Source organism: Trachypithecus francoisi, unplaced genomic scaffold (assembly GCF_009764315.1).
Source record: "Trachypithecus francoisi isolate TF-2019V2 unplaced genomic scaffold, Tfra_2.0 Lachesis_group3, whole genome shotgun sequence".
NCBI classification, from domain to species: domain Eukaryota; kingdom Metazoa; phylum Chordata; class Mammalia; order Primates; family Cercopithecidae; genus Trachypithecus; species Trachypithecus francoisi.
This window is the reverse complement of record NW_022681468.1, coordinates 145,443,442-145,457,936: the sequence shown is the minus strand read 5'-3', so window position 1 is coordinate 145,457,936 and position 14,495 is coordinate 145,443,442. Positions and strand designations below refer to the sequence as shown.

Below are 14,495 nucleotides of genomic sequence, written 5' to 3'. Positions count from 1 at the left end.
AGATACTGGGTGTTCTCAGTTATAAGTGGGAGCTAAACATAGTATACATGAACAAAAAGAAGTGAACAACAGACACTGGGGCTTACTTGAGGGTGGAGGGTAGGAGGAAGGTGAGGATTGAAAACTACCTATCAGGTACTATGCTTATTATCTGAGTGATGAAATAATCTGTACACCAAACCTCCATGATATGCAATTTACCTATGTGACAAACCTGCAAATGTACCCCGAACCTAAAATAAAAGTTAAAAAAAATTTAAAAAGAAGGTGAAACAACAACTCAAAGAATGGGAGAAAGTATTTGTAAATCATGTATGTCATAGGGTCTAGCATCCAGAATATATGAAGAACTCTTAGAACTCAATAAAAGACAACCTAATTTAACAAGGGGCAAAGTAATTCAATAGACATTTCTCCAAAGAAGACACACAAATAGCCAATAAGCATATGAAAACATGTTCAACATGTTTAGTCATTATTAAAAAACAAATGAAAACCACAATGAGATGCCATTTCATTTTGAGTTCACACTGACTAGAACGGCTAGAATAAAAAACAGACAATAACAAGTGTTAGCTAAGACGTGCAGCTAGCAGAACCCTCATACATTGCTGATGGGAATGTAAAATGGTGCATTAACCATTTTGGGGATTCCCCAAAATGGAAGAGTTTGGGGATTCCCCAAAAATAATAAATGACCCAGTAATTCCACAGCTAGGTATATACCCAAGAGAAATGAAAACATACGTCAACACAAAAGCTTGCACACAATGTCCATAGCAGGATTATTCATAATGGCCAGAAAGTGGAGACAACCCAAATGTCCATCAGCTGATGAATGGATAAACAAAATGCAGTATATATTGATACAATGGAATATTCACCCATAAAAATGAATGAAGTTGTAGTGACGCATGCTACATACAATATGAACTTTGAAAACATGCTAGGTCAAAGATGCCAGTCACAAAGGTCACATATTTTATAATTCCATTTACATGAAATGTCCAGAATAGAAAAATCCAGTCAGAAAGTAGATTGGTGTTTAAGACGTGGAGACAACAGGAAATAGGGAGTGGCCACTAATGGTTATGGAGTTTCTTTTTTGAGGTGATGAAAATGTTCTCAATTAGTGATGATGGCTGCACAACTCTGAATATACCAAAGGCCATTGAGCTGTACACTTGCACACTTGAAAAGGGTGAATTTTATGGGTATGTGATTATATCTCAATAAAGCTGTCATTTAAAGAAATTGGCACATAACATTATTAACTTCAGGGACTGTATAGCAAAAGGTACCCTGCCCTTGATTCTAGCTCCTGTCTTTATTAATATGGCTCTGGGTCACCCACTCAATCACTGAGAGCCTAAGTTTCTTCATCTGTAAAATAAAAATAATATAAATTACCCAATCTGTCTCATGTGGTTATTTTGGGACAAAATTAGATATTGCATGTAAAAGAGTATTTGCGAATTATAAAATGCTACATAAATTCAGGTTATGTCTCTTCTGAAGTTGGATTAGAATGGTAGGAAGCAGGCCGCGTGCAGTGGCTCACTTCTCTAATCCCAGCACTCTGGGACACAGCGGGTGAATCACTTGAAATTAGGAGTTCGAGACCAGCCATGGCCAACAAGGCAAAACCCTGCCTCTACCAAAAAATACAAAAATTAGGTGGGCATGGTGGTGCGTGCCTGCTGTCCCAGCTACTGGGGAGGCTGAGGTGGGAGAATCACTTGAACCTGGGAGGCAGAGGGTGCGGTGAGTCTAGATTGTACTACTGCACTCCAGCCTGGGCAACAGAGTGAGACCCTGCGTCAAAAAAAAAGTAGGAAGCATAAGGTAGGAATAAAAGATCATTACTGTTCAAGCTTTCCATAACTTATTTCCACTTCATTTAGTCTCATTAGTTTAATGTTGCCTCCATTTCTTGTACCTTTTTCTTACCATTTACTATAATCTTGTATTGTATAACGCCAAAAAGGGTAAACTGCTAAGCAGAGTTAGGGTAATGAAACAGCCAAAACTGTTTAAATAGATATGTAAAGGCCATAGTTCTTTTTGTTGCTAAATTAAATGAATTCTCTCAAATCCTAAATCGAATAAAAGTATATAACACAAAATAATTAAGTAATGTTCTACAGGCATTTAATTCTGTTACCTCTAGTGCATGTATGGGAATGGAGCACCTCCCCCAGCCATTGAGATGACAAAGAATGTCCACAGTGCTGGCACTTCCATGGATCATGAGTCTGTTTAAAAACTCTTCTTGAGTCAAACCAAACAAAATCAGAGAGAGTCCTTTCTCTACAGGAAAAATAAAAGTTAGCTTTAATAAATTAGATCTTAGGATTATGATTTAGGAATTTTTAATTACCCAATACTTCAGTACTATAATTACAAATATATTTACTGGATATCATGTACTAAAATGACCTTAACTCATCATGATTTTTCAACATTTTTAAAGAAGAGTTTTGTGGGTTTTTCCTTTTTAGAGACAGAGTCTCCCTCCATTGCCCACGCTGGAGGGCAGTGGTGTGATCATAGCTCACTGCAGCCTCAGACTCCTGGCCTCAAGCAATCCTCCCACCTCAGCCTCTGGAGTAGCCGGAATTACAGCTTCGTGCCATCACACCCAGCTAATTTTTAAAAAATCGTTTTGCTAATTTAAAAAAATTTTAAAATTATTTTGTAGCAATAGGGTTTCACTTTGTTTCCCAGGCTGGTCTCAAACTCCTGGCTTCAAGTGATCCTCCCACCTTGGCCTCCCAAAGTGCTTTGATTACAGGCGTGAGCCACTGCACCCACCAAGAAAATTTATCTTTAAAACACTGACCACAAGGCAAATTCTTTTAAGAGCAATGTATTTCATGAAATAGCACAAATTGGCTGGGCACAGTGGCTCCTGCCTGTAATCTCAGCACTTTGGGAGGCCAAGGTGGGTAGATCACCTGAGGTCAGGAGTTTGGGACCAGCCTGGTCAACACGGTGAAACCCCGTCTCTACCAAAAATAAACAAAAATTTAGCTGGGTGTGGTGGCAGGCGCCTGTAATTCCAGCTACTCGGGAGGCTGAGGCAGGAGAATCGCTTGAACCTGGGAGGCGGAGGGCAGTGAGCCGAGATGACACCACTGCACTCCAGTCAGGGAGACTCCATATCAGGAAAAAAAAAAAAGCACTAAATCCCACATTTCTACTTTATATTATCTTGCATAACCAATCATGGAAACTTTAATCACTTAGAGATGTCAGATTTCTGGTTTACTATTCTAAAATAATTCACAGCTTATTCCTGACACATAGAAATACAAGACTACCACAATTTGAGTATAGAAGAAACACATGGTTAATTCCAATCACAACATTCAATACCTTTGTAGAAGACGGATTATGCAGTGAATGAATACATATCCGAAATATCAAAATGTCCCATGCCTACAGGGGCCTAGCAGGTAGTGAGAGAAGTGCAAGAAAAACCTAATCAGAAACAAAATGGCTCATGCCAGGCATAGTGGCTCACACCTGTAATCCTAGCACTTTGGGAGGCCAAGCCGGGAGGATCACTTGAGCTCAGGAGTTTGAGACCAGCCTGGGCAAGGTAGTGAGACCTCATCTCTATTAAAAAATGAAAGTACAGCCAGGCACGGTGGCTTACACCTATAATCCCAGCACTTTGGGAGGCTGAGGCAGGTGGACTGTTTGAGGTCAGCACTGCGAGACCTCATCTCTACTAAAAATACAAAAATTAGCTGGGCATGGTGGTGCGTGCCTGTAGTCCCAGCTACTCTGGAGGGAGGTGGAGGTTGCGGTGAGCCAAGATCGCACCACTGCACTCCAGCCTGGGCGACAGAGTGAGACTCTGTCTAAAAAAAATTTTTTTTAAAAAAAGAGAGAAAAATAAAATGGCCCATCTAAGAGAATGACTGAAACACAGCTCCAACCCATAAGTTAACTATGCAGGAATGCAGGCCCAGTGTTGCCAGATCTTATAATTTTTCAGTAACAGCTGGAAATTAGAATTTGTGTGAAATCCTCTAATTATGAATGTTTATAATCTTTTTTAAAAGCCTAGACAGTGCAAGCCAAGCAAAATATATATGCAGTTCATACATGGCCCATGAGCAGCTAGCTTACAACCTCTGCTTGTCAAGTCAAATGAAGACTCTTTGAGTTAAAAATAATAATAATAATAAACTTCATTTCTCTCAAACTTTCTCTGACTTAGTATCTTAGCATTTAGCTGGGCAGAAATGACGTTAATTAAAAGCCAAACATATGAGACACTAAGAATAACAAGAACCTTCCTCTATAAACAATTATAATACCACTTAAAGGTGAGGCAGGCACTGAGGCAGAAGTAAAATACAGTAGGAAAGCATACATCTCAGCAATAGTGAATTTCAGTCTGATACAAGACAGTCTCACCTGTCAAAACAAAGCATAGTTGCTGCTCTCCACTACTGTCTACAGGAATACACTTTCTGCCAAAGGAAAAACACTGCATGCCCTGGTTCTCCAAATCCCAGAGGGTAATGGTATAGCCCATCCTTTCCACTTCCCAAGTAAACAGTGCAGTGAATCCTGTCACAGACACACATTTAAGATCTATGGGTTCCTCTTGTTCACTGATGTGCATTATCTTCCATGATCTTCCTGGATCACTGGTCTTGGTATGATCTTTCCGTAGAAAATTATATTGCCCGTGCATTATGTCCTGTGGAATGAAAGCCCAGCTCTGTACACCTGTACTGTGGTTACCAGATTCAGGTGACTCTGAACGCAAAATATCCTGGAACCACGGAGCACAACAGGAAACCTCCAGTTTGGAGTTCTTTATTGTTTCATTCAATGATGATAGCTGGGCTTTCCACGACCTGGAAAACAAGGTAAAATATAACTTAACACCTGTCACAGTAAAAGGCACTATGTGAAACACTAAACCAGGGCAAAGATGTTCTTAAGAAAAAAAAGTATCTACCAAATAAAGACCTTTAATGAAAGGGTACAGTGTCAGCATGATAAAAAATAGGAACAATAAACTAAATGAAAAGGAAATTTCTGTACCTATCAATTTGGAAAGAAAACTTGGTCAGTTTCATGTTGTAGGCAGAGTTAACAGGATCATCTTCATCTATCCCCTTAGGTCCTTGAATAGGAAGGTCTTCTAGTGTTCTTTCACACAGTAGGTGTCCTGGGTGTTGCCTATATGAAACAATGATGATCAAACCCAAATTTGTGTTACTATTGCTCCTGTTAAAAATAAGAGACTACAGAGAAGGAATAGTATGGACATCAAACTCCCCAGAAAGGAACTCCTTATCTCCCTTGCTTATGCCACAGTAATAAAGTCAACTGTAAGAATTTTATTCTATTAAGGGCAGTTAGCTTGATAAAGCAATAAGAACACTTACTGTCTACTATATTTCAGATGTTATGCTAAACACTTTACACAAACTCTTATTTAAGACTCTCAACAACCCTGTGAGGTAAATATAACCCTATCTTATAGATTTGGAAACTAAGGTTCAGAAACACTTTGAAACAGACTAATGTGACCATCGAGTCTAGTTTTTTTTTGGTTTTTTTTTTTTTTTTTTTTTGAGACAGAGTCTCACTCTGTCACCCAGGCTGGAGTGCAGTGGCGCAATCTCAGTTCACTGCAACCTCTGCCTCCCAGGTTCAAGCAATTCTCCTGTCTTAGCCTCCCAAGTAGCTGGGACTACAGGTGCATGCCACCACACCTGGCTTATTTTTGTATTTTTAGTAGAGATGGAGTTTTACCATACATTGGCCAAGCTGGTCTCAAACTCCTGATCTCAAGCGATCTGCCTGCCTCGGCCTCTAATCCAGATTTTAAAATCACTCATTATACTGCTACCACAAAGTAAGATTTAGGCTTAGACCAGAGGAATGTATAAGAACTAGAAGGCAAAGTATTTGTGTGGCTATAGGTGGGAGAGTGTATGTGGAAAAGGGGGGCTGTTAAACATTTGAGAAACAAAGAAGGCTAGGGTGGCTAACGTATAGAAAAAAATGAGAAGATGGAATGGGATGAGGTTAGAAAGATGGTTCAGGGCCCCATAGGCTATTAAGAATTTTAAACTTTTATCTGAGGGGGAAAAGGAACCTGAAGAAGGCTTTTAAGCAGAAAAGCAATATGAACAGGGGCAGAAGAGTAGCTAGGGGAACAAGGGGAAGGATTTTATCTCCTCGAGCACTTGCATTATTAAATATTAATCCTTTAAACAACTTGAAGGTAATTTGTTGGCACAACCATATGACACTGTCCCAGGATGACGATGAAAAGAAGTTAGAGAAGGTAGGATGAAAATGAGAAGATGCATGAGAAAATAGTTCCCCCATCAACAAAATAAAAGGTAGATACCCCTGCCCCAGATGTTAATGCCTGGCTACACCTCTGATAAAATATGCATTTTAACAACATCACTCTAGTTACTCTATTGTGGATGGGTTTGAGGGGGTAAGAATAGGCATGAGGAGATCAAGTAGGAAACTATTAAAGTAGTTCAATTAAGAGATGATGGTGGCATAGATTAGAGTGACGACAGAAGAGCTGAGAAAAGTGGACAAACAAAAGAAACATTTAGGAAACAGAATGGCTAGGACCTGATGATTAACTGGATGTGGATCTAATACCAAAAAGAAGTTGGAGACACAGTAGTCCCCTCTTATCCACAGTGGATACATTCAAGACACACAGTAGGTACCTGAAACTACAGATAGTACCAAACCCTATACACACAACTGACTCTTGAATATCACAGGTTTGAACTCCATGGGTCCACTTACATGATTTTTTTTCCCAAAAATATATTGGAAAAATTTTTAGAGATTTGCAACGATTTGTTTAAACTCACAAATGAACCATGTAGCCTAGAAATATATTTTTTTCAGACAGGGTCTTGCTCTGTTGCCCAGGCTGGAGTACAGTGGTGCAATGACAGCTCACTGTAGCCTTGATCTCCTGGACTCAAGCAATCCTCCTGCCTCAGCCTCCAGAGTAGCTGAGACCATAGGCATGTACTACCATGCTCAGTTTAGCCTAGAAATATTTTTTAAAATCAAGATGAAGCCAGGTATGTCATGAATGCATAAGTTACATAGATCCTACTCTATCATTTTCTACCATAAATTATGCACAAATTGGCTGGGCACAGTGGCTCATGCCTGTAATCGCAGCACCTTGGGAGGCTGAGGCAGGTGGATCACTTGAGGTCAGGAGTTCAAGACCAGCCTGGCCAACATGGCAAAACCCCGTTTCTACTGAAAATACAAAAATTAGCTGGGCTTGGTGGCACACACCTGTACTCCCGGCTACTTGGGAGGCTGAGACAGAAGAATCACTTGACCTCAGGAGGTGGAGGTTGCAGTGAGCCGAGATTGTACCATTGCACTCCAACCTGGGCAATAGAGCAAGACTCCGTCTCAAAATTTTAAGAAAACCAAAACCACAAACTTAGCATAAAAAGTTAAGACTGGCCGGGTGCTCATGCCTGTAATTCCAGCATTTTGGGAAGCCAAGGTGGTCGGATCACCTGAGGTCACGAGTTCAAGATGAGCCTGGGCAATGTGGTGAAACCCGGTTTCTACTAAAAATACCAAAAATTAGCCGGGCATGGTGGTGGGCGCCTGTAATCCCAGCTACTCAGGAGACTGAGACAAGAGAATCGCTTGAACCCAGGAGGCAGAGGTTGCAGTGAGCTGAGATCAAACCATTGCACTCCATCCTGGACAACAAGAGCGAAACTCCGTCTCAAAAAAGAAAAAAAAAAGTTAACATTTATCAGAACCTACGTACACACTTACAGACTGTACATGATACCACTCAAAGCCAAAGAAAATGTAAACAAATGTCAAGATGCAGTATTAAATAACTACATACAATTAGCTGTAGTATATACCATACTGCTGTAATAATCTCATAGCCACTTCCTGTTGCCATTGCAGTGAGCCCTAGTGTTGTATCTGTTTAAAATGCCTTGTGATACTAATAATCTCTATGTGAGCAGTTCTTCTCTCCAGCAAATTATGTATCACAGTAAAAAGTGATGTCTCTAGCTGGCACGGTGGGTGAACGTATAGTTCCAGCTACTTAGGAGGCTGAGCTGGAGGACTGCTTGGGCCCAAGAATATGAGTCCAGCCTGGGCAACATAGCAATATCCTGTCTCTAAAATAATAACAACATAATTTTTTAAAAGTGATTTCTTGTGGTTTTCATGTATTTTTCATCATGTTTCGTACCATACCATAACCTTGAATAACATCATGGGACCCATATGAAATGTAATGGTGGAAACGCTCCCAAGTAGAGAAAAGTCATGACATTGTGAAAAAAACATGAATTGCCTGACATGTACCATGGGTTGAGGTATGCTGATGTGGTTGCTTGCCTTTTCAGACAGACTACTCATCTTGTGAACAGATTATGTAGAGTATCAATACAGTACAGTATTGTACATGTATTTTCACTTCCTTAAGATTTTCTTAACATTTTCTTTTCTGTGGCTTACTTTATTGTAAGAATACAGTATAATACATATAACATACAAAATATGTGTTAACCAACTGTTTATGTTATCAGTAAGGTTTCTGGTCAACAGTAGGCTATATTAGTAGCTAAGTTTTGGGGGAGTCAAAAGTCACATGTGGCATCTTGATTGTGCAGGGGGTTGGCATCCCCGAGTTGTTCAAGAGTCAACTGCACTGTTTTTTCCTATGCATACATCCCTATAATAAAGTTTAATTTATAAATTAGGCACAGTGAGTAATAACAAACAATAGGACAATCACAAAAATATACTGTAACAAAAGTTATGTGAATGTAGTCTTTCTTAAAATATCTTGGGCCGGGCGCGGTGGCTCAAGCCTGTAATCCCAGCACTTTGGGAGGCCGAGACGGGCGGATCACGAGGTCAGGAGATCGAGACCATCCTGGCTTACACGGTGAAACCCCGTCTCTACTAAAAAAAAATACAAAAAACTAGCCGGGTGAGGTGGCGGGCGCCTGTAGTCCCAGCTACTCAGGAGGCTGAGGCAGGAGAATGGCCTAAACCTGGGAGGCGGAGCTTGCAGTGAGCTGAGATCCGGCCACTGCACTCCAGCCTAGGCGACAGAGCGAGGCTCTGTCTCAAAAAAAAAAAAAAAAAATCTTAGCTTATGTAATATTTCTGAACCACAATTGACCAGGAGAAAGTGTAACTGTGGATAAAGATGACAACTATATAAAAAAGAAGAAATGGAGAAAGGCCCCTAAGAAGGATGGAAGGAATAGGATCTAAAGCATACACAGAGGGATGGGCCTTCATAGGAGGCAAGGTCATCCAAGAACAGTTGGGAATAAAGAGATTAATGGAAATTTGAGGAAAATAGAGAAGGTTTAAAAATACAGTTGTAAAGAATGGGCTCATGAAAAATCACTGTAAAATTTCCAAGCAACATTAAGACCAATTAAAGATACTAAGTGTGAACCTAGAGTGGTATCAATTTTCTTTTGTTGTTTTCTACAAGTACTCAGCTGCCTGACTGGAGACACTGTGAAGGCAGAAAAAAAGATTTCAATCAGGGTTGAAATTTTGCCAGACCAGGTGCTATCACAGGGCAGGAGCAAGAGTTTAGAGTACATGCATGAAAGTAACTGGTATGATGGATCACAGAATCTATGCTGGAAAGAGAGGGAAGTGAAGATAGGAGGAGGTGAAGAGTAGAAGGTCAATGAATTGGAAATTCCAGGGAGGTCAGAGGACAGGTGAAGTGGGAGTACTTGAGTAAGCAAGCTGGAAAGTTTGGGAAGTTGTGGTCAGAGACTCAGATGTAAAAAGTAGTGACTCGGGGGTGGGCCGACTTCAAATACTGACAAAGCCTTGGGTATGGCTGTGGAGGTGGAAAGCTAAGGTAAACTGGAAGAAAAAGTCATTGACGATGAATTTAAAGAACAAATCATGAATCTGGGTTCTCAAAGAGCTTATAAACTATGGGAAACATGAGAAAATTAGGGAAATAACATGTCTATACAATTAAGTGCTAAACTGTGGTTTAAAATTGTGTAATTTTGATTTACATGACATAACCTATATATAACACATAAGTCAAAATCAAAACTTTGATGAACATGTAAAAATATAAAGGTGGCCAGTGGTCATTTATACATATTATTCTGTAACTACTTTACAATGTATTAGCTAGAACATGATATAACTGAATAGAAAAAGAAACACTAGTTAAAAAAAAAAAAAAAAACTAACAAGGATATTTTTAACCTCTTATCAGTCAATTATTTACCTCAAATTAGAAACTGCCATCATCTACATACCTGAAATACAAATTTAAGTTAAGAGCAATTGCAGAGTTGGATGAGCTGACAATCACTACAACATCGAGGTCTTGAGACACTTTCAGTGAAGTAAATGAAGAAATCTTGGCTGGCTCCTGTTGCTGCTCATTACACATATCTTCTTCGTGAAGTGCTAAATCCACATGAGCTACATACGTACCATCCACAACATCAAAAATGTCTTTGAGTTAGAGTTAAAAGAAAATGCCAGTTTTATAAGTATGACTAACCATTTAAAGCACAGGTTGGGATAAAGCTATAGACTTTATCACTCCAATTTTGTAGGTATAACAGAAGAAGACTGAAAACTGAGGCAAGTCCCCATTGTAACAATCAGATGACTATGAAGTTGGTGGTACAATAAAGAACCTGATACCAACTTCTTCAACAATACCTGCTGAACATCTACTGTGGGCCATGCCCAGAGGCACTACTACTTTCTAACAACACTGGCTAAGAGATGAGGTAAACCTAATACATTTTATGTAACCCAATACTGTCTATCCAAAGTATTATCAACATGCAGTCCGTATAAAAACTGAGACACTTTATGTTCTTTTTCTTGTATAAATGTTCAAAGTCTGGTATTTTACACTTGCAGCACATCTTAATTTGGATACTAAATTTTCATCATAAATACCTGATCTGTATTAAGACTTCATAAAATTCAAGGTTGAAAGTTGGAACAACTAAAAGTTGTAACAAACATCCTTAAAACTTCTCCAACAACTGAATTGAGTATCAGCTTTTAAATCTAAAGTAATAAAAATTAGCTGGGCATGGCGGCCCATGCTTATAGTCCCAGCTACTTGGTAGGCTAAGGCATGAGAATCGCTTGAGCCCAGGAGGCAGGGGTTGCAGTGAGCCAAGATCACGCCACTGCACTCCAGCCTGGGTGAGAGTGAGACCCTTTCTCAGGAGAAGAAAAAAAAATTTAATTACACAAAATTAAGAATTCAATTCCCAAGTTATGCTAGCCAATTTCATATGCTCAAGGCCACATATGCTTAGTGCCTACTGTTTTGGACAGTGCAGTTCCATAACCTGGCAACAAAAATTGTTACTCTAGTACTTATGCCATTTTTGCAAAAATTGTACACCTATTACAAAATATAAAAAACATTCTTTCAATTCAGAAACTAAAGTTCCAAAATCATAAAAGGTAATTTGTCAAATCTTCAGAATAATTTTGCTGATGATCAATAGATCTGCTGGAGACAATGAACTCATATTAATTTCCAAGATCAAATTAACGATGGCTAAGTAAACATTCATTAATATGATGGAAACATCATTAGAGACAAGAGGCAGATTATATTTACACATGAAAAGATATGTATCACAACATAAGCAGTCACTTTTTTTTTTTTAAGACCGTCTCGCTCTGTTGCCCAGGTTGGAGTGCAGTGGTACCATCTGGGCTCACTACAACCTCCGCCTCCCAGGTTCAAGCAATTCTCCTGCCTCAGCCTCCTGAGTAGCTGGGATTACAGGTATGCACCACCATGCCCGGCTAATTTTTTTGTATTTTTAGCAGAGATGGGGTTTCACCATATTGGCCAGGCTGGTCTCTAACTCCTGACCTTGTGATCCACGCACTTCAGCCTCCCAGAGTGCTGGGATTATAGGCGTGAGCCACCACGTCCGGTCACATTAAGCACACAGTAGATATTCAAGAAACACATTTTCAATAAATAGGTAGAGAATATACAATTTTAAAAGAACACAAATTCGTATGATTAAGACTACTAAAAATGTACATACTGGAAAATATAATATATAGTATATATACTATATATTCAAATAGAATATAAAGTAGTATATAATTTAGTATTTTAAGTCTATGAGGATTTTTTTCCATGAAAAGTTTTACTGAAAAATTAACCATGCTCCCTATATCCCAGCCCCCAAAACTAAAGCCTAAAAAGGCTCATCTTTCTAGGTATTCTTCTCCTCTACATGTCAATCAACACTTCTACCACCAAGGATACAGATCCAGCCTAAACTACTCAAAACAAAAAGAATTCCTCTGCAGAGCTGTGTGTCAATAATCATGTCCACTGCCTGTGCAGGCAAGGGTAGTGTGAAACAGTTGAGTACTCTAATTGCAGCATCTCTTTCAGGAAACATAATATGTAGGATGATACATTTGTTGATGAACAATAACGATGTGTTATTGTGAAATGACAGGATTCTCAAAGACAATAAGGAAATACCTACAAAACAAAAGGATATTATTTCAAACTCATTGGTCACAATTTTATAACTGGTACATCTGATTTTATAAACCTAACACAAAAAAACAAAAAAGGAACTGGACTTAGTCTAACTCTACGCAGTTATCGTTCACACCCACCTAAGGAAGTAGTCAATTGGGAAGTGGGTAAGAGGATGAATAAAGATGGCCTGCAATGTCTCTGGTTCCGTTTATGCTACTCTGATAGCACACTAGAAGGAATATTCAAAAAAGTCAACTTGCCCATGGGACCCCGTAAGAACAATCACTGTTTTTTTTTTTGGACGGAGTCTCACTCTGTCACCCAGGCTGGAGTGCAGTGGCGCAATCTTGGCTCACTGCAAGCTCCGTCTCTCGGGTTCACGCCATTCTATTGCCTCAGCCTCCCGAGTAGCTCTGACTACAGGCGCCCGCTACCACACCCGGCTAATTTTTTATATTTTTAGTAGAGATGGGGTTTCACTGTGTTAGCCAGGATGGTCTCGATCTCCTGACCTCGTGATCCGCCTGCCTTGGCCTCCCAAAGTGCTGGGATTACAGGCGTCAGCCTGTAATTTTTCTTTAAAAAAGAAAAAAAGAAGAAACCTTATAATCAAGGGTGAAGAGTATGTTACTGCTTTAAAAAGAGGCCTGAGTGCTTTGATTTCTGCTCCCTGCAGTCAACAGCTCTATAAGCAGTCTAGATCAGCATTGTCAAATAGAAATATAATGTAAGCCACATACATGCCTTAAAATTTTCTAGCAGGGGTGGCTCACACCTGTAATCCCAGCACTTTGGGAGGCCCAGGTGGGCGGATCACTTGAGGTCAGGAGTTTGAGACCAGCCTGGCCAACACGGCGAAACCCTACCTCTACTAAAAATATAAAAATTAGCCAGGCGTGGTGGCGGGCACCTGTAGTCCGAGCTACTCGGGAGGATGAGGCGCGAGAATCGCTTGAACTGGGGAAGCGAAGGTTGTAGTGAGCTAAGACGACACCACTGCACTCCAGACTGGGTGACAGAGTGAGACTGTCTCAAAAAAATAAAATAAAATAAAAATAAAAAAATTTTCTGGTAGCCACAAGAAACAGGTGAAATTAATTTTAATAATATACATTAGCTTATATCCAAAGTATTTCATATTTTGAAATGTAATTAAATACAACAAACTGAGATACTTTACTTTAGTATTGTCTTCAAAATCTAATATGCATATGACACAAAGTACATCTTAATTCATATTAACCACATTTCAAGTACTCAATAGTCCCATCTGCCTAGTGACTACTATATCGGACAGTGTAGACCTGATTTCACATCTATGAGAACTTTTCCTGAAGTATGTAACTACATGATAATGTCACAAATTTAAATACGCTGAAAGACCACCTGTAGATACTTACTGATATCTTGATCTTCAATGAGCTTTTGCAATGCCTCCCCACTATAGCTATACAAAATGGTTGCATCACATCTTCCATCTTTCAAATTAAATTCATAGATAAGCAGTTCATAATTTTCACCAAGCGCGAGCAGTTTGGGCTTGTCAGTTGGTGTGCTGCTGTTACGAGAATCCTCCCATATAAAGCTAAGAAAAAAGTTTAGATTTATTGTATTCTATATCCACAATAATATTTACCCACAAGGGCGGGGGTAGAAGGGCTGAATAAGTAGAGAACAGTTTTGTTGACCGGGCAGCATTCATTCTACACTTCAATTTAAGAGAACATAAACTGCTCTAGGACCTCCCTCCTCTTCTTGCTTCCCTTTTACACCAACACAAAAATACAGGAGTGGGTAGTAAAAAACAAAAATGCGGGGCTCACAGCAAGAAATGATGGCTCCTTTTATTCTTTCATCTTTAATCCCAACTAATATGTTTAAACAAACTGTCATGATCAAGGGTAGCTATCAACAATAA

At 39.5% G+C, this 14,495-nt stretch overlaps 1 protein-coding gene across 9 annotated transcripts in view; it reads right to left on the bottom strand.

Annotated features, from left to right (window-relative positions):
• The window catches only part of SPG11 (SPG11 vesicle trafficking associated, spatacsin), a 108,816-nt gene that overhangs the window by 91,420 nt on the left and 2,901 nt on the right, over positions 1-14,495 (bottom strand). For all 9 annotated transcript variants that reach the window (XR_004432036.1, XR_004432037.1, XR_004432034.1 and 6 more), the window contains exons 2-7: positions 13,978-14,162; positions 12,350-12,574; positions 10,338-10,539; positions 5,071-5,208; positions 4,432-4,880; positions 2,165-2,310 (exon numbers count right to left, since the gene is read on the bottom strand). Coding sequence is in view for 3 of the 9 variants with exons in the window: in XM_033190267.1 (XP_033046158.1) it covers positions 2,165-2,310; positions 4,432-4,880; positions 5,071-5,208; positions 10,338-10,539; positions 12,350-12,574; positions 13,978-14,162 (1,345 nt within the window). In the remaining 6 variants the exon portion in view is untranslated. The remainder of the gene's footprint in view (positions 1-2,164; positions 2,311-4,431; positions 4,881-5,070; positions 5,209-10,337; positions 10,540-12,349; positions 12,575-13,977; positions 14,163-14,495) is intronic.